The following is a 22,971-nucleotide window of genomic DNA, read 5'->3' on the forward strand; positions in this document are numbered from 1 at the left end:
TCTCTGAGGCAGAGCTGCGTTTTTTCTTCACCTATTCCATGCAACAAATTACTTGGAAAGCAGAAAGTTCAGGGAAGCACCTGCTGCCCTCATTTGCTGTTGCAGTGAATGAAACCCAAGTGTGCTATGAATCCTGATAAGAAAATTACCTTCTCTAACTACTACCTTAATCAGTCTCCATAGCATGAAACTCTGTCTTTGTTAATGTGTATTAGTTCATGTTGTACACTGCAATGGAAAGCGGTATAGGAATTTTACTGGAGACTTTGTTCGTGCTTAAGTAAAACAAGTAAAAGGACAGCCTGGCCCCAGAAAAAAAAGGACTTTACTCCTTAGAAGCCTAGAGCTGCCCATGAAGAATAAAGGACACCTCTAGACAGCCAAGATAGTGCCAGCATCCTCTAACACATCTCCCAGCTTTGTCTGGGATCAGAGGTAACTACAGCAACAGCTGGGTCATTAGGCAAGCAGCACTAAAGCTGTGAAGCCATAGCTGCTTTGCCAAGTTTTGCTCTGATTAACAACCAGTTGTGTGGGTGTTGGCGATTGTGCTGTACCTGGACATTTGATGGGTGCAGAAACCCTGCGTAAAACCACATTTAAGGTGCCCCAGTTTGGCTGGGACAACTTTTGTGACAGTTTTCTGGGGCACTCGAGCGGACAGCGATGATGCAGCCTGCTGCTGGCCATGCTGAGATGAGACCAGGGGCACCGCGGGCACAAGGCACCAACCCCCCCATGGCCAGTGGGGCCGCATCACCCCAGCCCGGGGGAGAGGGCAGGCCCCAGGAGCACACGGTGCCGGTCAGGGTCACCTGCGGCGACAGCAGCTCCGCACGCAGGGCAGCGCCGCTGTGCCTGCGGGCAGCTCCGCTGCTCTCTGCCGTCCCCGAGGGCTGCGAGAGCCGCGACCAGCCCTGCCGCCGGAGAGGCGGCGGCGGGGAAGGGCGGGGATGTGTTATCGCGTGTGCTGTCCCCTCGGAGCGGCGCAGCTCCCCCCGCAGCCCCCCGGGCGCGGTACCTGGCGCTCCCCGCGTCACCGGGCCCGGGCTATAAAGCGGCGGCGGCCGCGCATCCCCCGCGCTGCTCCGCGCACGGCTGCGGAGATGTTCTACTCGGGCATCCTGACAGAGCCCAGCAGGAAAGAAGTGGAGATAAGGGAAGCGGCGTCTCTCCGCCAGCAGAGGAGGATGAAGCAGGCGGTTCAGTTCATCCACAAGGATTCTGCAGATCTCCTCCCGCTGGACGGGCTGAAGAAGCTGGGGACGTCGAAGGATACCGTAAGGCTCTGTTGTGTTTATGGGGACTTAAGGAGCTGGCAGGGCAGTGCCTATGTCTTTCTTCACGCTGTTTTTCTGTTAGGAGAAGTTGGTTGTGTGTGGGAACTGATTGTAAAAAATGGGACTTCTAGTATGTAAAAGGAAGGGGGTAGAAATACGATGGTAGTTATAGTATGTAAATGGAAGGGAGTAGAAATATGATGGTAGTTATAAACACGGCTGTTTTCTTCTAGTTAATAGATGTCTGGCATCCAGACTTAATAGCATTTAATTTTTTTTTAAATTATTTTTTAAACTTTTGCATTAAAATGGCATTCTGTTTGCAGTACAAAATTCCTTTCTGGGTCAGAATAAGTCAAAATGGCTTAATACAATGCATATGTACACACACATGGTGGCCTGTGATCTACAGATACACACAACACAAAATCATAAAGATTTAGTGAAGTATAGTCACTGGTATTTCAAAATATAAAGCTCTCAAGATCATGCTCCAATAAAGGCTAATGCATATATGGGGTTTCTTAAACCTAAGAGACATAGTTTTAGGTTTAAAATATTACATATGCAGTGATCTATGTGATCCTGTGCTCGGTGTTATTCACATGTCTGGGGGCTGGAGAGCATTTCTAAACACTGTGCAAATGTTTCAGCTTTCTCTGCTGGGAAAGGATACTTCAATGTAACATCGAAAGTTGTGACATAAGGAGTAAAATTTAGAAAAAAATATCTACCAGGGAAAGCTCCTTTAGCTTTTTTTTGCCCAAGTGTCAAAAAGATCTTGCACCTTGTAAAACAATATTTGCTTTTTTTTCCAATGCTTGATATGGGCTTTATTCAAAACCAAAGTCAATCTTTTTATTTGTAGTGTTTTGTTTTGTCAGAGCCTTCCTGCTCAGCTGGGTTAGGCTTGGCTCTGCCTGCCTGACACAAGTGGAGTGAGTTGGCTCTTCTCTGCAGTGCACGTGGAGGTGATTTTTTTTAATATCCCAAGGGTTTTGTTATTGTAGGAAGTGAAGTTCCTGACCAGGGAAAGCCTCAAAATGAGCTTTCCTGGTCACCACTGAATTGCAGCTCTCCAGCAGGGAGTTAAAATGCTTTTCAGGGAGAGATGGCTTTATTAATGTTTTCAGCAGTCAGGTGACATTTTGTGACTCTGTGACCCCCAGGGAGCAGGACTGAGACCCTGACGTGGGTTCTGCTCTGCCCAGGTGAGAATCAACAGGTAGCAGGAGCCAGGGGCACTGAGCACTGAAGTCCCTTGCCCTGCCAAGTGAGGACCAGGTTTTGTACCAGCACCAGGGGCGGAGCAGGGGCTCCTTGACACCACCTTGGACACAGAAATGTCACTTGAGGTGTCCTCCCTGCTCCTGTGCCATGGCTGCAGCACCATCCCTGCTGCACCCACAGTCCCTGCAAGGAGGATCTGCATGGGGAGCTCTCTCCAGGGATGTGCCAAAGCGCTGGGAAGGGCCACAGCTCCCGGTCCCCTCCAAGAACATAAAGAAGGTGCAATGAGGCAGAGGTGAGATGCCCATCTGGCTGCTGGGGCTGGGGTGAGAACACAGCTGGTCTGGGCCACCCCACGTCAAAATGCCCCTTGTCCCCACGCCACAGTGGGGGTGATGGCACATGCGGCCAGGGCGCCCTTGGCCACAGCCTCCTGCCCCATGGGGTGTGCAGGGAGTGCCCAGAGTGAGAGCACTGGCACTGGACTGTTCCCACAGCCACAGAGAGGAGCCCGTGATTTCAGAGACGTGTCCCTGGGGCATGTTGCAGTGAAGTGACGCTGCCACACTCACCCCTCACACGGCCAGGCTGGGAAAGGGCACTGCTGAGAGGACACACTGTGTGTCCCCACTGCCGTGGCTGCCCGGCTGTCACAAGGGCTGTCCCCAGGAGGAGTGGGAGATTGTGCTTCTGTGAGGCTGAGACCCTCCAGAATATGGGACTTCCCTTTGGCATGGCCCCAAATTGAGAGGCCCGTGCCCAGAGGGACTGAGCTGCAGGATCAGGAGGCACAGGGCACCAGAGCCCTTGGCCCAAGGTGTTTGCATGGCTTCCTCGAGGACAATGGTTCATGTCCCCACCCAGCAGCAGGTTCCTGTGCCTGGAGCTGCGTGGCAGCCGTGGCGATGTGCTGGAGGGGCTCCTGACGTGCCCAGCGTTATTAATGCAGGGTTTCCCCTGGGGCTTTTCCAACAGCCTTGGCAGGAGCAGAGACGAGGGAACAGCTCCTCAGAGATGGCGACAGGTGGTGAGAACAGATCTGTCTGTCACTGTGGCAGCTGGCTGGCAGCAAGCACTGCAGTTCTGGGGAGAAATCCCCTTCCTGGTGCGGGGGGACTGAGCACAGCGAAGCTGCAGCAGGTCACCAGGGTGGGTGTGCTGGCATGCCCTGCCTGTGTGCCATCTCTCAGCTCTCCTGGTGATGCTGTGCACGGGCAGGTTTGAGAAATACCTCTTGTGATCATCCATTTCAATGCTGTCATCATTCCCAGTGAGTTACTCTGGCTCAGACAGAACTCCAGCTCCTCTGTGTATTCCCCTCTGTTCAGTATGAGACCAAGCAATAGCAAAGCATACACTGAATTAATCAAATGTTATGCTGGATGTAGAGAACAGAAATGCCTTTGTTTTGATGCCTTTTCCTTCTATTAGCCTCTTTCCTGAAGCCCAAAAAACTGGGATAAGATGGTCTTTGGCTGGGATGGGGGCTTCCTGACAGGGTAACCATGGCCCCCTTCCCAGCCTGGACAGGGCGTGCTGGCTCTTGCAGCTCGTCCTGGTGCCCTGACACTCGTCCCTTGCCCCCAGAGCCATCAGACCAGTATGGAGCAGCTTTGTCTGGAACAGTCCCGCATCATTTGACAACCTGGGAAGCAGAGTTATAAATAGTAACAAAAGCAGCAATAGCAACAAAGGCATTTCCCATTTCCATCATACCCTCAGACATCCCCTGGGCACCCTCAGCACAACCCTGGGAGCCCCGTGGCCCCAGCCCCAGCTTCCCATATCTGGGGCAGCACTGGCTGATCTGCAGCACATCCAGGTGTCCCCACTGCCCTGCTGTGCATGCCCAGAGTCTGGAGTGCCTTGCCTGAAATGCAGAAAGCTCTGACGCCGTGTGCTCTGCCTTGCCCAGAGAGCTGGCTGCTGCCTGGGCACACAGGGGGGGCAGGGGGTAGCTCTGTCCCCCCTCATCACCCTAAGAGAGGGGCTGACAGCACAGGATGCTGTCAGGGACATGTGAGTTTGGGTGAAGGGAGGGAAGAAGAGAGAGAAATTGATTATTTCTTGGGATTAGCTCTGTCGATGCATTAAAACTCTTTTTTTCGCTCCCCCTCTACAGTCTAGCTACAGAAGAAAGGGCAAATCTCCTGAGATGGGTTTGTGGAGGAGGGGAGCTGCTGTCTTCCCTGACTTTCACCTCCACCTCAGTGAAATTGTCGATGGATCTTGTTATCCCCAGGTCTAGAAGCCAAAAGAGGGAATCCTGCCAGAGGAATGAATACTGCAAGCTGCAGCAGTGCACTGGCTTACAAATCACAGAGGAACAAAGCTGGGCAGAATTATTTGTGCTTTTGACAGACAATGGTAAATAAGGTCAGCAATAGATGGTGTCTCCACTCGCTTCTTTTGGTTTTCACTGTGACATTTTTAGGGAATCATAGCTTTTTGCAATTCTTGGGCTTGGAAAAGGACCCATTTATGAAAAAAATCCAGATTTGTATTTATATAGTGCTGAATGATACGAGAAACACTTTTTTTTTCTTGCTGACACAATGAAATGTGACATTCTATACTTTTATAAAACTTTCAACAGTTTTTTGCAATATGAAGGAATATTGTACCAGGTGATCTGGGTTTCTTCAAACACTGCCAGGCCCACACTGGAGGGAGAGCACAGCTGCCTTCCCCACTGCTGTGAGGAGGAGGTTTTCCTCCTCTCCCTCCCTCCCAGACACGGTCTGCTTGCAGTTTGCCAGCAAAATGTGCATTTGCAAACGTCCCCTGGCACATTATCCATTTACCAAGTACGTATCCATCACTTGAGTCATCCCTGTGACTAACATCCCTCACTCTGGTGCACACAAGAGTCAAGGGAAATCCAAGTTAAAGCAAACTAATTAATAGCCTGAGACAGGATGGTGCTGCAGGGAACCTTTTCAGCCCCCTCCTGCCAGATTATTGCTGTATTGGAGCACAACAGAAGGAATATTTGTCCCCCCAGAGGCAGGATTTGCTGTGGTTTCCAGAAGGGCAAGTGTCAACAAAAGACAATCCCTTTTGTGCTGGTAACTTGTGATGGATTTTTTCCTTTCGGTGATGGATTCCATGTGAGACTCATAAAAACCAGGGCTTGAGAAAGCCCATATATGCTACTGATTAACGTTCCATAGGAGAACTGGCAGTAAAAAGTAAATAGGTTGAATTCAATGGTAGATGACAGTTAAAATAGCAGTGAGGAGTGTGTTGGAGATTGAGGCCAGGCAGATCAGAAGAGCACCCAGGCTGTCCTGGATGATGGAATTCAGAAATTTCTCTTGGTGCTGCCTGAGTGGGGCTGGGCACCAGGTGACCACTGTGTGACAGGCTGTCTTCTGGCCAGCTGGGTGAACCTCATCATTTACCTCTACACTCCCCTATCCTTCCTTTTGTTGTTTTCAAATGATGTGAAGAATTAATGTTCCACCTGTGTTCCTGAGCTGCAGCCGAACATAAAGAATGAAAAGGACATCCCATCCACTCTCAGAAAACCCTGGCCTGGCCTGCATTTTTGCTCTGGTGAGGAGCACTGGAGGTGATCACGGGGCTGCAGGTGATCACAGTGCTCACTGTGCACCTCCAGCTTCTGCCTCACACCAGGGAGCCCTCGCTTCCAAACTGATCTGCTTGTCCCTCCACACAGGACCCAGCAGCAGTGCAGCCAGCCTGCCTGCCCTCAGTGCAGTTCAGCAATGCTGCTTTCTTCTGTTTGGCCTCTCTGAGAAGGCAGCACAATGTCAGATCTGATTCCTCCCCATCAGGAGTTACTGCTTAGACTCAGGACGTGCTCCGTGGCGGGTTGGTCAGACACAGCACCTGCAACCCCAAATGGCCATGGGATTTTATTTCAAGCAGGAGGGTGGAAAGTGGGGATACAAGGAGCTGACATGTCCCAGTGACCGCTGGTGCTGCTGCAGCTGCCCCAGCCCATCAGTCTGGTCCAGCTCTGCTGCCCTTGCTTGCCCACAGCGCGATCTGAAGCGCCAGCGTGGCTGCAGTTATTTTAGGATGATGCCAGGTTGCATCAGGCTTCTGGAAGTGGTGTTATTTAACATGCTGCGCACACGGGTGGGCACTGGCCAACTTGGGGAGCCGTATTCTGAGGTTTTCAAAGTTATCCTGACTCTGATATTCCCTTGGGATGAGGAGGTTTGCCGGTTCAGATGTCTCTGCAGGCACACAGGCATGTTTAACATGAATGCAAAAATTCAGGGATAAGCCAGTAAAAATGTCTCACCATGGAGAAATTAAAATCAGAAGGAAAGGCATTAATGGGGAGGGCAGATTAGCCAGGCAGAGAAATGAGCAGATAATCAGGCAGAGTCATTTCACCTCCAGCAGAGTGTGTGCATCCATCTGCGATGAACATTAAACATCAAAAGGCTTTTGGGAAAGAGGTTGGAGGAGATCTTGAGAGGCAACATGCTTCTCCCAGAGCAAATGGAAATAACAGAGAAACAGAGAAGTGTTGGGAATTCTGGGAGAATACCTACCTGCCTCAGATGAGCTTACCTCTTTCCTTCCTCTCCCTTTCTTCTTGTGGTATGGCACTCGGGATTGGTCCCATTTAGCCACCCTTAGCAGCTCAATAAAAGTACAGGGGAAAGAGGCACAGAGGGCAATTTTAGACATTCTTCATACTAAGGTGGTGAATATCATTGGAAAGGTGATTTGTTACATCTTAACTTTTCACATCACTACAGAATTCCCTTCATCAAGAGATGAAGGCAGTTGTGGTCAAAGCACCAGATTGAAAAGGACTTGTTTGGATTCCTATATGCAATCAAACCTTGAATTTGAGTTTGGTAAAAGAAAGGCATCCCTCCAAGGTCTCAAAGGTTAATAGTTCGAAAGTATTATTCCCTTTGCAAAACAAAGTTCTTTTTAGTCAAAGACAGGTAAGCCAGAACTAGCTAGGAAGAACAGCTGTAGTCTGGGAATTAGGGAGAGTGAGAATTAAGGACCTACTTCCCATGACAGCAGTGCTGGCCCATGGGCACCACAGGCAATTTGGTAGCTCAGGCCACTGTGTGGCTTTCCTCTGACTTCACCCTGCTCTTCTGTGTGTGTTCTCCCTTAAAGCAACCACATAACATCCTGCAGAAGCGCCTGATGGAGACAAATTTATCCAAGTTCCGAGGCAGCCGAGGCAGCTGGGCTCCAAAGGATCTCTCATCACAGACCAACAAGCTGAACCAAACCAAACTGGGCAGCTCGGGGAAAACTGAGGATGAAGAGCTCATAGTGGTGAGCTGCCAGGTAATAGTCCCTCCACAGCCTTTTGTGGGGTTTTTGCTGCAGATTTGATTTCCCACACTCTCAGGCTGTACTCTTGTTCTGCATGTTTCCCAGTCAGGCTTGTGCTCCCACAGGACTGTCACAGCTCTGGGGATACAATCCCTCTGCAGCTCCAGGCTGCTGTGGCAGAGATGCCCACCCGGGAATCACAGAGAAAAGTGGTGTGATGGGTGTCTTCCCTTACACATCAGGGCAGAGGGGATGGCTAAGCTGGGGCTGAAAGCATGCTGAAATGCTGGGCCATAATTATCCATGGGAAACCCTCGTGCTCACAGCCTGCTTGTTTTCCTCAACTGCCATCACTATTTCCTTTGCTCAGGGGCAATTTCACATTTCTCCTCCTTCCCCCCATGCTCATTTGTATTTCCCACTCTCTACAGCATTCCCTCCTGCCTGGGCTGCCCCATCTACTCTCTGCAGGGGCAAATGAGCCAGGAAGGACCCTCTGTGCATCTAAGAGTGCAGGGGAGCAGGCATGAGCTGGCATGAGGAGAGTTCATGGGCACCAGAGCTCCTGGACACTCTGGTGCTCATCCTGCATCCCACACATCGTTTCCCATCTCTTCTTGCTCTTGCAGTGTGCAGGGAAGGAGCTGAAGGCCGTGGTGGACACCGGCTCGCAGCACAACCTCATGTCGTCTGCCTGCCTGGACAGGCTAGGGTAAATATCCAGCTGCATTTCTGTTCTGCAGGAACAGGGCACCCGGCAGCACAGGCAGTGTCCTGAGGCTCTGCCAGTGTCCTGAGGCTCTGCCTGTGTCAGTGGAAGTCATTCTAGAAGGGCTGGGCAAGCCCCTGACCCTCCTGTTACAACCAAATCCCGTCCCAGTCTTAAATGGCAGGGAGGTGGAATAGAATCGGGTGCCACCCTATCCACCTCTGAGGGAATCCCTTCACGGGGTGGATGCATTAGTGTTTTTTCACTGCCTGGTTGTCACTCAGTGCCTCACGAAACAGCTGAACCTTCCCCAGCCTTCTGGGTCCCCAGGGACACAGAGCCCAGAGCCCAGAGCCCAGCCCAGCTCTGCAGGCTCCCGTGGCAGGGCAGGGACCAGGCTGCTGGACATGCCCCCAGCCTGCTGGCCCAGGAATGGATTTACATTTTCCAATGTAAAGGAGCTGTGTGCATGCATGCTTTCGGAACTGGGTGTCTGAGGCTGCTCCCAGTTACACATTTCTCCTGGTTAAAGGAAAAGGAAAGTATTTATGGATTATTAGAGGTGACTGACAGCCATTTGCAGCAAAACTCTCTGTCATCTCTGAGGAACAGGACCAGGCATCAGCTCACAGGATGACAACCATTTGCAACAAAACTCTCTGTCATCTCTGAGGAACAGGACCAGGCATCAGCTCACAGGATATCAAGGAGGTTTTGGCGCTTTATTCCCATGGATCATTGCTTTCTGCGGCTAGCTTGCAATAATTATGAAAAAAAAGAAAATTACCCCTGCTCACTGAGCACTACTGCACAGCCCTGATTGAATGGTGCCTGTTCTCTCCTAACATTAATTACTTTGCACAGCACAGTGCTTAGTGACTGGAAGGTGGCTGTGCTTACTACAACCTTGTCACCAGCTGTGGAGCAGCTCAGGCAAGCTTAGGATGGCCACACGATGGCATTTGGAGGGATTCCATGCTCTGGGACAGTGCCCCTGCTCCCTGTGTTTGTCACACGTGTCCAGTGCAGTTCTTGCAGCACTGCTCTGCTGCAGCAGCCCTTCAAAGAGCACTCAAGAGTGGTCAGAGCCTGTTTCTGCTGCCCAGGTCTCAGGGCAGCCGGTGCCTCAAAGCAGCTCTTGTGTCTCTGATGCTCAGGCTCAATTCCTCCTTTCTTTTTCAATTTTATTTTGCGTCTTGCCATGATGCCAGTCACTCTCTCCCCCTCACCCTGAGGAAAGCAGTGGAGTAGGCTCACAGCTTGCCAGTAGGAGAAATCCCCTGTGGAGCTGTAGGAGGTGCAGGAGGCAGCCAAGGAGCTCGTGAACTTCTGATTGATGTGTTCCCACTGATTTTTAAGGCCAGACTCCAAGAAAGCAGCAGAGAGGAACCAGCTCCTTTTCCCTGCTACCCCTCCCAGCCCTTGCAGCTGTGTTAAATGGTGTGGGCACTGCCCACCTCAGTCCTGGAGCCTCTGAGGGGGCTGGCCCCCAGGACGGATGGACAGACAGACAGACACACACACACTGCTGCAATGCGGCTCAGCAGAAGGGTTCCTCAAATAGCTGAAATACGATCTGGCTTTTATCTGAGGGAGAGATCAGCACCTCAAACAGCCTTTCCATTAGATTCCAGTTCAGTTTAAAAGAGAAACTGAAGCTAAATATTTAATTAGTATTGTCAGAGTGCTTCAAAGGGTGTAGATAGAAACTATACCTGAGGTATCTCTGCCATCCTTTTTTCTTTTCTTTGGTCTGAATGTGATTGATCTGTCCCCATTTCCTCAGAACAAAGCCAGCAGCAGCAGCACCTAACAAACTAACAAACATGGATTGGGCCACCCATGTTTAGCATGGAGAAAAGGGGGCTCAGGGGGTACCTTATTACTCTCCACAGCTACCCAGAAGGAGGCTTCAGCGAGGTAACGAGTGACAGGACCAGAGGAAATGGTTTCAGGTTGTGCCATGTGAGGCTTAGTTTGGGTATGAGGAAAAATTTCTTCCTTGCAAGGGTGGTCAGGCCTCGGAACAAGCTGCTCAGTGAAGTGGTGGCATCACCACTCCTCAAAGTGTTCAAAATATGTGCGGGGGTGGCATCTGGGGACACAGCTGGACTCGATGACCCTAGAGGTCTGTTCCAACCTCAGCCTTTCAATGATGCCATGGGGATACAGTGCCAGCTCCACTCGTGGAAGCTGGAGTGAACTGACCCTTCCTTACACCCACACTGCATCAGAAGCAATTCTGTATTCCCCAAGCCTCGGGAAAACGTGGGAAAAAGATTCCTCTGGTAAAACCCAAAATGCAGCACAGAGCTGTGCTTGGGCAGCACTGTGGGTCATGCTGAGGTCTGCTGGCTGCCTGCAGAGCACCCACACAGAACCTGCCAGGGAAGCAGCTCTCCAACAACAGCGTGGCAAATGGGCAAGCTAAGAGCACTTCAGGCGTAAGCACCCTCCAAACACTGTGAGCTCCTTGCTGGAACAGCCAAGCCACGGCCATTTGATGTTTGGAGTGTTTTCAATGCCCACAGGTTAAAGGAGCACCTCAAAGCACTCCCTGATGAAGAGGAGATGGTTTCCTTGCCAAACAAGGTGAAAGCCATCGGGCAGATCGAGCGTCTGTCCCTCACGGTGGGAGCGGTCCCCGTGGAGTGCGCTGTCCTCGTCGTGGGTGAGTGCACAACCCTCTGCTCCTCCACCCTTGGCTGGGCTCTGCTTCCTCTTACCCCATCAGGAAAAACAGAGCTTTAGGAAGATTTTAAAATTCAAATAGAGTAAGTTCTTGTTTGGCCCCTGGAGGGAAGGGGGAGGATGTGCTCACAAGCTTGGCCGGGCTGATGGAGCAAGCGCTGCAGGCACATCTGCCTGCCCTCCTGCCCTCCTGTGCCCTCCTGTTCTTCTTCGAGTCAGTCCCTTTATAAACAGGGTTTTGCTTAGCAGAGCAACCACGAAGGAAGGGTGGAGTCACTGACAAAGCCCAGGAGGGCATTTTGGATGTATAAATCTGAAATGTCCTGTTTTTTTCAGAAGACAACGACCAACCCTTTTCCTTTGGGCTGCAGACCCTGAAGTCTCTGAAGGTAGGAGTTTTCCAGCAGCATGCTCATGGGAGAGCTGGGACCACTCTAACTTGCAGTTTTTCCTCTTACCTAAAAAGACATTTATTCTCTCCAGTGTGTCATAAACATGGAGAAGCACCACCTCGTTCTGGGGCAGATGGACAGGGAAGAAATCCCGTTTGTGGGCGTTGGCAGTGCTGAGGCAGGAGAGCAGTAAGTAGTCTGGGGAGGTGAGCTGCATGAGCATCCCTCAGCCTGCTGGCAGTGCCCCCTGGCAGGGCCACACAGAGCTGCCAGACCCTTTACTGGAGGCGAGTGAGAGGTCAATGACCCCGGCAGAAATTGTTTGCATCAGCTCATCAAATTTTGAAAGAGAGTCCCGATTTTTCAGCAGCCTTTGTCAGCTTTTAATGCTTTCTTTTCTCCTAGTAAACATTGTGCATCAAAGCGGGTGTCTGACAAGACACGCACAGGGGAATGCCTTAGGAAATGTACATTTTGGAGGTCACCAAAAAGACTCCTTGAGGCTGCTTTGACAGCATTTGCAAACAAATTTTTGTCTGGAAAATATTTATGAAGCAAGGCCAAGGAACCCACATGAATGTTAGAGAGAGAGAGATCCTGCCTGCAGATAATGGTATTGCCACTTCTCCCCTGTTACCCCAGCAGCCCTCCTGCCAGCTCCTCCTGGCGTCCCAGATTTTTCCAGCCTTATCTCACTAAAGAAAGATAAATATGTGCCGTGAAAGATAAATGTGCACCTTTTAAATGTGTGTAGCCGTGGTGGCTGGCTCTGCAGGCAAGCAGGCAGGGCAAACACCTCCTCCCAGGCACTGCACGGGGCTGTCTCTTGCAGGGTGCTGTCAGTAAGAGATGTTTCATGGATTGCTGCCTCTGACTCACCACACCGGCGGGCACAGGGCGTTCGCACTGCTTTGCCTTGGCAGGCAGCGCTGGTGGCTGCCATGAGCAACCTAAAAAACCTTTGCTCACCGCTTAAGAAAGCGTGTCTGGTGGGTGATGTAGCATCTTCTTAGCTGCCTGTCGCCACCAGCCCCGGGGTTCGGGATGTCCCGCAGCCCCGTGCAGCTCAAAGGCGCCGTGCTGGGAGCTGCCGAGCTCCAGGAGCCTTGGAGGGAGAGGGGAAGGCGGCAAGGAGGGCCCCTTCTCAGCTGGTTGCGTCCATGCGGAGCACAGCAGGGATGTGCGGGCTGGTACTTGTTATGAATAAAATTGCCAATCTAATTTTTAATAATTTGCGAGAGCCAAATTATGATATAATAACAAAGTACAAAATTTATTTCGCGTTCAAATGACAAAATTTTGGTTAGCCACGGATCAGACAGAGTCTAGCCCGGGACTAGACCCTGGGTGACACACTTACACAGCTCTGAGCCCCTGCATGCATCAGAGTGCTAGTGGCACACCATGGTCCTCCCGAACCTAGGTTTTATCCTATTTTTCTTGCCACGGGCTAGGAAGTCCATTGTCCTTTTCATAATCAAACAAGTTCCAAAGGTTTCTCCGGTCTAGTAGAATGCTATCTGATGGAAGATGGTCCAGTCCTCAATGTCTTCGGGAATAATTCATCGACTTCTGGTCTTGTGCTAGACAGGAATCAAAACAATCATGCTGACAATCCACACCATCCCATACCGAGAGAGATATCCTTGTTAACATTCTGAATACCCGATATTCAGTCCTTACTGGAAGTCTCTTTGACAAACTAAGAGATTTCCCAGAAGCAGATTACAAATCTGAATCCTTCCCTCTGAGTAGTCAGGTGTGCTGTAGATTGTGTAATTCTTTGCTTAACTAAAACCTCGAAACTCTGAGTATACTGCTGTGCTTCACATGTAAATGTAGCCTATTGGTGAGGTATGTGTGTGTATGTCAGTTTCTCAATACTGCTGGCCGTTTTTCCTGGCTTTTCTGAAACATGTCCAGACGTGATCCCCACATCAATCCCAATCCTTTAATATCTAAAACTACTTTTTGATATACTTTATACTACCTTACATTTGCTTTTTACCTAAATAAAATATGAATTTTGACATTCATCCATAACATACTGATTTATTAAAATATGGATATTGATCTAATACCGATATCCAACTGTTACGGACAAAAACTCTCTAACAGTTTGAAGTTAGAAAGCGTATGTTTATTACGACGCCGGGCAGCGTGCGGGATAGCTCCCAAATACACACCGCGATTTACAGGTGATTACAAAGCTCTTTTATCTATGCAAGTATTGAATACCCAAAATACAAATACATACTCATGATTTTGGTACATCCCATTCCCCGCTTCATATGGTAATTAGTTCAAAAGCTATTAAGCATGCACAGTGTGTTCCTTGAAGAGGGTCGGTGGTCGCTTACATGGGGAGGGGTCCCAAAATGAAGAAGTAAATGTAGTCTTCCTCGTTCTGACCTTTCTACCTTTTTAATGCAAATATGACAAATGAACCCTTGGAAGAACTCCCATTCCTTGTCTTCAATTATTGCCACGTCTGGGGTCACCATTTATTACCGTGGGTCTTCTGGGCAGTCAGGACTTGGTGAAGTGAAGGAGAGATCTTGACTCCATTTCAGAAGGCTGGTTTATTATATTATGATATATATTACATTAAAAAAGACCACACTGTAATTATACTACAAAGAACATAGAGAAAGATTCATCAGAAGGCGAGACAGGAATAGAAAGGAATGAATAACAAAGTTCTGTGACTCCTAGAGAGTTTGAGAGCTGCTGCCTCCTCGATTGGTCGCCAAGTAGAAACATCCCACACTGACCAATCGAGGAAGCACCTGCTGCATTCCACAGCAGCAGATAACAAATTGTTTACACTTGAAGCTGAGGCCCTCTCAGCTTCTCAGGAGAAGAAAATCCTAGCAAAGGGATTTTCACAAAATATCACAACCACATTCAATTGGTTTCAGAGCAAAGGAGGCCCACAATTGTCTTATGTTCCTCAAAGCTATTTGTCAGTTTCTATATTCTTCATTATAAACCCAGCTAACCAAACATTATGTTGACAAGCAATCAATTATTAGTTAACTACTAACTCTTAACTTCATGAAAACCTACCTATTTGTTTTAATTAGCTTCAACAAAGCTTATCTTTAACTAAAATCTTAGCTTCTCTAAAATCTCTAAATTTTTAAAGTTTATGCTTCAGTACCTGTCCGGAGCCCAGCGCAGGTGTCCCTGCTCCGTGCCCAGGTCACCCAGCTGCCGGGCGGCCGGGACAGCTGCTGGCCCTGGGGACAGCGTGTGAGCCCAGGGAGCACCAGGCACTCACCGTGGGGGAGCCACAGGGCCTCAGGCTGGGCCCCCTTTCTCCTTTCTGTCTCCTTTGAAACAGAGATGGACAGATACAGCATGGCTCTGTCACCGCTGAACTGATAAATTAATTCTTAGAACTGCTTTCAAGGCCAAATTATGCTTTTTTTTTCTTTTTTCTTTTTTTTTTTTCCTCTCCATGAAAAGCACCTGTTTTACTAAATGTCTTTTCCTTCCAGTTTCAGCAGTTTGGAGGCATAAAGAGAAATTGAAACACCATCCCCACGCAGGAGCTTGATATCAAAGAAATCCTGTGCAGCTGTTCCAGATGAAACAGCAACGTGCTGCTTTGAAAACATTTATACTAGGCTACAGCTTGAGTAGAGCTAAATGAAATCCTGTTTGTAGCCAGTAATTTAGAGATATTGTCATGTTTATCTATGGGTTTTGAGAAACAAACGTGTGCTTATTTTCTGGACTTTTCTATATAGTGTCCTCTTTATTACAAACAGTTGGGAAAACCTTATGAATTTCTTCTGATGAGAAAAATACTTTTTATAGTGGCCTCGTATGAGTAATTGTACTTAGCTGTGATTAGAGGCTATCAGAATGAGATTTTTATTAATGATTTTTCCAGGGGCTAAGCATTTATATTCACTTAATTGATACTGCCACATTCAAATGGCCATTACTAGGAAGTTACTCAGAGTAAAATAACAATGTTAATACCACCTAGGAATTATAGCTCATCCTGTTAGCATAGTATTGTTGCCATGTAATTAGGGATGCAACTGCTGGCTTGATGACAAAGAGCAATTGCAGAATTATTAATGGGTTGCAGGCTTCTCTGCAGTGGCATGGCAGAAGCACAGGAACAGGGTCTGGGAGGGCTCCTGGGGTGATCTCCCAGAGTAGGGCTGGCACCAGTGCTGGGGCTCGAAACCCTCTAAGCAGGGATCCTCTGGGCAAGTCTTGGCTGCCTTCCTGTGGGGGTAGTCAGGTAAATCGATCATTACACCGAGCCAAAAAGCAGATAACGAGCACAGAAGTGTGCTGTGTGGAAAGCAGCAGATGTAGTGGCCTTGGCTGCCCCTGCCACCAGGACCTGTGCCCGTCCCTGCTCACCCAGACCCAGCCTGCAGCCCCTGCAGCGCCCGTGCCACAGCTGGTGCAGGTTATTGACTCCAGCTGCACTTCAGTGCTGCTGCCAGAAATGCCATGGTTTTTATACCTGTCTACAAATCGCTTGGGTTCTTAAGTGCGGCCCTTGATGACTCTCAGGGGAGGTAGGGGTTTTTGGCAGGACAAGCACTTCATTGGGTGTCACTGTCCTGGAGCAGCAGGGTTGCTGCTTCCCATGCCACACGGTATTGCCTGGGGGAGCCTGGCCTCGCACAAACGCAGCTTTTGATGCTTTCAAAACCTCTTGGGAATGAATCGCTGTCATCTGCTGAAGAGGCATCTCCAAAATTCAGAATAATCTCCTTGTGATGTTGTGCATCTGCTGAGGGCCAGTCCTGCTGCAGCTGGATCCTGAAGGGATGCAGTTGTGCTGCTCCGGTAGCTCTGGATTACCAAAAGCGCTTTGGCCCCGCGTCAGCCGCAAGCACAGCCGGCATTCCCGCTTCTGAATCCTCTTGATGGTTCTGGCTGAGAGTCAGAAAGTTTTGTCATCTCATGGCCTTTGGCAGCCAGGCTCCTGCCAGCTGATCCAGTGTGTGCCCACCCTGCCATCCCATGCCTGCCAGAGCATCCCAGCTGGAGCTTTATCTCCTGCAGAGGGTTTGAACCTCTTTTCGATATTGGGTATATCCAGCAAACCTGAACTATCTGTATTTTGAGCTATTTTCTATTTTGGTGATAAGTTTCAGTGCTTTCTCTACATACAGTATTTTATATAACACAGCTATAAATATATATATATATTTACAGGGTTGGGCTGCCCAGGGTAGTCCCACTGATGTGTTGTAGAAATATTTCACTAAACATGAAATATATTTGATTATTTTATATGCTATGAGTTTGGTATTTTGGTACTTTTTTTCTTTCTGTGCATATTAATGTGCTAAATGTCAAATTAAATCTAAATAAAGTAATACCATTATCGCTGTTTATTTGCTTGTGTGCTAGATATGCTGGTTGGTTTTTTTGGTTGTTTTTTTTTTAGTGCATGTCTTTGTTAAGAAAAGGGTTTGTTTCACTCTTGGGTGTGTTGGGTTCTACAGTGCTTTTAGAAATGCTGTTGGGAATTGCCATTGAACTGAGGGAGAGTGGCAGCTAGGATGAATTAACCAGGGCAGGTTAAATGACACACAGCACTTGGGCTATAAGCTGAGCACTCAAATTCCCAATGTTCTGTCACCATGGCTCTCCCTCCCGAGGGAGGAATGAGATCTGTGAGATCCTGCTGTTTCCTGGTTTACCCTTTGGACAGCTGTATGCTGTGTTCAGTTAGCTTGCAGGATGGATATGAGAGTCCTTTGTAAACTCTGGAAAGCTGGGAAAAGAAAGGGGCCAGAACATGAGAGGTGAGGCATGAGTGCCACAGCTATGTGACCACAGGCAGAGGTCAGGGTCTTCCCCAAAACTTTGAGTCTGGATTTAGGGACTCTTGTCTTTGCCTGGATGGAGTTTAGAATGCTTCAGCAGTAGTTGAGCTCTGTCTTACTGATGAGACTCCAAGTCCCACAGCAACAACCTTTGGCAGAGCAGCAATACTCCATGCCCAGTGAAATTGGTTCTCCTCAACTCTGGGCTGGCATTTTCTCCGGGCATGGAAAGAAGCCGTGTTCCAGCAATAAAATGGAGAAAAAAAAGAGAAGAATCAATGTAAGGGCAAAAATAATGTCTCATGCTTCCTGGAGCTGCTACAGGATTCTAGATTTATTTGTGGTGCTAAAGAGCAGAGTCCCAGCACGTGCAAATAGAAAATCAATGGGCAAAATTCCATCTCTTCTGCACAGTGGGGCAAGCCCTGGAGCTGGGGGTCCTCCAGAGGTGACTCCTGTGAACAGGATAAGACAGGACAGCTGCTATGGGAGACAGGCATTCCCCTCAGTCTAGAGGGATTATAGAATAGGGGAGGTAAGATCAGATCTCTGTGGCAAGCACTTGCATGGTCACAGGGGTAAATGGTACAGCAGCTGAGCATTGCAGATCAGCTCCACAAGGCCTGGGTGCCTGCTCCTGCTCCTCTCCAGCACAGGTGTGTGCCTGTGCCCCTTTGGCAACCTCTCCCTGGCATGGGTGTGCAGGAAGGCCTTGTAACCAAGGGACTTTGGCAGAGAAGAGGGCAACGCCTGCAGCAATGTGGGATGAGGAGGACACAGGAGATAAAGAAATGAGGACTCAGGATATAAAAAAACACTTGTAAGAGGATGTTATGAGAAGCCTCTGGGGTGGGAGAGGGTTTTGTTGAATGTTTTATTCAGTTGGTTAATGTCACCATGCTGCACACAAACACCCTCACACTCTCCTTCCCAAGCAGCCCCAGGGAAAGTGAGCCAGCTGCTCCTTGCCAAAGCACTGTCCCTTGTGCTCATGTGTTCAGCACAACGTGGTGGGACAGAATGCCTTTGCTCCCTCCAAGACCACATCTTGTCTTTTAGTCATGCCTAAAGCCAAGACAAAGCTCTCAAAGAAGAAGACATTAAACAGAACCCTGGTGAGCCCATTGCAGAGCTTCAAAAGCTGGTGGAACACGCAGGATCTTGATGTTTGGGCCCTTGCAATTAAGATGGCCCATGTGGGCAAGGCATCAACACTTGCTGAAAATTGTAGAGACCTGGAGATCTGGTGGAGGGTGGCTGTCAGGCTCCCAACTCACATCTGTACTTCTTTGCAAGTGATGCACCCGAGGGCATGTGAGCAGGCAGCAGGAGAGGAGGAGCACCCTGGGGCTGCAGAGTGGGGGTCACCCCTCAACCCCACCTCCTTCCACCACATTTGCTACTTAAGTCCTTCTGGGCTGGCCACTCTGCAGTGGAAAGTCAGAGGCCATTGCCAGGAGCAGCCCTACAGCCATCACTCACATGCACTTTGGGTCCTGCTGAGATCCACCAACATTTGTTCATCACCAGCAGAGCAGCTGATTAGATGAGAGCTGCTGGGGTGTTTCTTCACAGTTATCTCCAGGGTGATCTGTTATCTAATAGCTCTCCAGGGAGGTCCTTTTTACAGGCTTTTCTATTACTGATGATGAAGTGATACTCAACATGTTGTGAAAACAAATCTAATTCTTATGTCTCAGAAGCAAATAACTTGATGACTTATTTCTATATAAACATATGTCTTGGGGCTGTATATTGCTGGGTTTATTTTATGGGACAAACATCAGCTGAGGCCTGTATTGCTTTATCACCTGCTGCTTAATAGATGGAGGTGAAGTATCAGGTTTCCATCAACTGAAAATCTGCTCCTTTTCTTAAGCTGAGATTCCTCTTTTTTTTCTTTTCCATGGGCCGTGCAATGCTGGCAGTAGCTCAGCCATGTGCTGGTCTCCTCCTCTTCCTCCTCCTCTGTTAACAACCACATGGCTGACGAGAGGCTGCAGGCTCTGGAGATGACACTGCAGGTATCAGTTCACCAGAGATGGCTTTGCTGCAAAGGCAATTGATTTAATGATTTTGTTATTAGAGCGCTGCTGCAACCACTTCCCCAGGATGAGATCTCATCACTCCCAAAGTGGGTGAGAAGACAGTCGACAACCTAAAAATATCGGGAGTTTAGGAATAACAGGAAGCCACGGCAGCAGGAGAACTAGCTGGGGAGAAAGCTGCAGGGACTTTCTCTCCTCTTTTGGCTGCGGTAGGATCGAGGGATGCCCGGGGCTCGTGGCTGCCCCCGCAGGGAGATGAGGCTGGATCCTCCAGAAAAGCACCTCAGCTCACTCAAGGAGAGATGCTGTCGAGTTATGTGCTCTTTAAACCTAAACCCACCCAGAACCCTGACACAGGTGTGGGATCTGCAGAAGGTGGGCAGCTCTTAATGCTGTTTCAGCCTGTGGTATTCACATACCCTCTGAACAGAGAGAGATTTAACTTTCTCAGATTTCTCCTGAGAGTTGCTGTGAGAGAAGCAGAGAAAAAAATGATCAAAACAATTCTTATCTCCTTTGCTGCTCCTGTGTTTGTGCCCATGTGGAATGTGTTCTGGAGATTGTTTACCTGAGGTGATTGCTTGATTGGATTCTGGTGATGGTGTTTTGGATTCATTGAGCAATTGGATCTACATGTGTGTGTGTTTGGGACTCGGGCAGAGAGTCATGGGTTTTCTAGTTAGTTAGTTAGATAGTGATAGATCTTGTTGGTGTGATATAGTGTAATATAGTTATAGTATAATAGAGTATTTAATTAGCCTTCTGACATCATGGAGTTCTGTGCATCATTCTTCCTGCCCGTTGGGCATCATAACCAATATCAGCCCCTTGTGTCTCAACCTGTTCCCCCTGGACAGCGCCAGGACCAGCACTGATTTACTGCTCAGCACCTCTCACCTCTCTGAGACCAGGAGAAACAACCTCCTCCCTTCAGTAGAGCTGCTGCAGGTGAGGAAACCGCTGCCTTACACCTCGAGGTGCCTCTGGGGTTTCATTGCCCGTGGGGCTGGCACAGCCCCTGTGCTGTGGTACCCAGCGGGCTGTGCCTGGCTCTGGGCTGGAGCACAGGACCGTGCTGGGGGCTGGGGGCAGTGCTGTCCCCATGCTCTGGCTGGCAGCAGCCCCACAGGTGACATGGGGGCTGCAGAGAGCTGGTGCCCTGCCTGGGTGCCCGCTGCTCCTACCAAGGGGTGATGCACTAAGAGAGGACTGACAGGAAGATTGGGGAGGGATACCAGAACCCAGGCACCTAAAAACTCTCTCTGCTGTAAGGAGAAGGTAGGAGGGTCAAGTAGCCCTGTACCTGCAACCCAGGCAGGCACAGCTGGCCATGGAATTGTCCAGGTGTTGCAGCTGGGAAGCATCTCAATGGCAATGCTGGCAAAGGCAGCATTGAAAAATACTGTGTGAGGGAAGGAACAATATTGAGATCTGTGACCTCAGTGAGAAAACCAATATATTTTCAAGTGTTGCTATAAATCTCAGTCCTCTGTTCCTCCACAAACAAAATCACATGGAGAGATCAGGAGAGTGATCAGGCACTTGACAGATGCAAAACACACTGAGTCATGGAGAACAGGGGCAAAGAGAAACTGTGCAACACCAGACGGCACTGGCTAATACTTTGAAAATAAAAATGTAATTGGGAGTTAACCATTGGTCTTTCCTATATCACAAATCAAAAAAAACATTTCAAAATCCCTGGGTGGAAGACAAAGCCCAGAATGAATGAGTTGCAGCCCAGTGACCTGGTTTTATCCAGGCCAGTGGAGATGAGAACACATGAAAATGTTCAGGACTTTGCCACTAGCCTTTTTGATTGCTGGTGGGGAAGCAGAAAACCCATAATTGGGCAAAATGTGGCTTGGAGCTGAAGTAACAAAGAAGCTGGGCCTCAACAGCACAGTTATGAGAATCCAGTGAAGTGGGTCTGGTGTGAGAGGTGCCCTGGAAATGCTGTTCAGCCTTCTGATTTGGCAGGCTTAGAGAGGAAATCTGTGGATTTTGAGCTCCTACTCACAGAGAGCTTCTCCACTAAAAGCATCGTGATGCTTCTTGGTTTAGACTTCAGTGGCATTTTTCAGATTGACTTTTAAGCCTAACAGAAGGGGAAATGGTCCCTTGTTCCTTCAGGAAATGACAGTGTATTTTTAAAAACAAATTATGCATGAGGGCTAATTAACTTGGCATTTACAGCTTAGCATTCTCCTGGTTAAATCTGCTCCAACTGAGACCACGTTTTGTTGCAAGAAAACTTCTGCCTGGCATTTCCTTCCTCCTGCTGCTTCGTATACTGTGACATTAAAGTCATGAGCCACCTTCCAATGTCCTGTTCAGTGACTTCCAATGAAGGAGTGAGTAGAGTGAAGATTTCAGGTTTAGCTGTGAGGGCTGAGACATGTCTCAATGGGGAGATCTCTCTCATGGTCCTGGTCAATGCTCTAACAGCTAGAAAGTGCCGACTGGGTTCACCTCTACCTATCCAGAGAGCATCTGGGCACAGTGGCAGCTGCAGGAAAGCTACTTGGAGAAAGCCCCAGCACAATGAATCACCGTAGTCTGTACAAAGGGAGTTAATAGGATGCTCTCATTCACAAATTGTATTAGAAGACTCTGATGACAAGGAGCCCACATCAGCTGCTCACCTTGCACTTCCGCTCTCTGCCGTCCCAAATCAAGTTAAGGTGATCTAGGTGTACCTCTTACTGCTTCAGGAGAAAAATGTGTCCTGTTTGTTGCTGGGGGTCACAGGTAACCAATGCAGCAGAGGCCAGGCACAGCACAGGCACAGCCCTGTCCCTGGCATTGTGAGCTGCCACAGGGCAGGGAGGTCAGTGGGTCAATCCCAAGGGCCAGTCCCCAAGGGCCAGTGCAGGAGAGAAGCTCTCTCAGGGCTTGGCAGGACAGGATAAAGGGATAACATGCACCAGCCTTAAGACTGGTTTGTGGGAGGGCTGCATGTCTACATCACTATGTGCTCATGTGAAAACAAAAACCTTGAGTTTCTATCACTCTTTTAGATTATTTTCGCTTGATTTTTAAGCCTGAACTGACAAATCTTTGCCCAGCAAGGTGAGTTATTCATCTTCCCTATAATTCCCACAATACGAAACTATAAACATAAGTGGTGGTGGTGGGTAAACAACCAGATCCAAAGGAAACAAGCACAAGTCCCAAACAAAAGCCTCAGTTGTTGTAAAGCTCAGAAGCTCTAACCAGGAGTCCAGTGTGTTAAACACAATACAAATGGAATGGACTCAGTGTCCAGCTTTTGAGGCTGATGAGTTAAAATTAGGGCACCTTGGACGATGAAAAAGGGAGACAGGATGGCAAAAGGAAGGGTGCGAGGTTTTAGTAGAATTAACTGTGTGCTAAAATAACTCTTAGGAGACTGGTATTAGTAACCAACTCTCCTGACAGCTCCTCTGCATGGAATATGCTGCTCACCCATCACAGCATTTAGGTGTAGAAGCAGCCTCCCAGGGAGCACTGCTCAGAATGGAGGTAAGTCTCCAGGTAAGT

General features: G+C 48.9%; 1 protein-coding gene across 2 annotated transcripts; it reads left to right on the forward strand.

The window, feature by feature from the left end:
- Nucleotides 1-918: 918 nt before the first annotated feature.
- NRIP3 (nuclear receptor interacting protein 3) lies at nt 919-16,966 on the forward strand. 2 transcript variants are annotated; one of them, XM_038139426.1, is made up of 7 exons: nt 919-1,280; nt 7,632-7,808; nt 8,426-8,508; nt 11,037-11,176; nt 11,536-11,585; nt 11,680-11,777; nt 15,092-16,966. In XM_038139426.1, exons 1-7 carry the CDS (start codon nt 954-956, stop codon nt 15,111-15,113), a joined length of 897 nt encoding a protein of 298 aa, XP_037995354.1. In that variant the 5' UTR covers nt 919-953; the 3' UTR covers nt 15,114-16,966. The 2 variants fall into 2 exon arrangements, with proteins under 2 accessions (XP_037995354.1, XP_037995353.1); XM_038139425.1 differs by having other exon boundaries at nt 923-1,280; nt 11,533-11,585.
- The last annotated feature ends 6,005 nt before the right edge of the window (nt 16,967-22,971 follow it).

This window comes from Motacilla alba, chromosome 5 (genome assembly GCF_015832195.1).
Source record: "Motacilla alba alba isolate MOTALB_02 chromosome 5, Motacilla_alba_V1.0_pri, whole genome shotgun sequence".
NCBI lineage: Eukaryota > Metazoa > Chordata > Aves > Passeriformes > Motacillidae > Motacilla > Motacilla alba.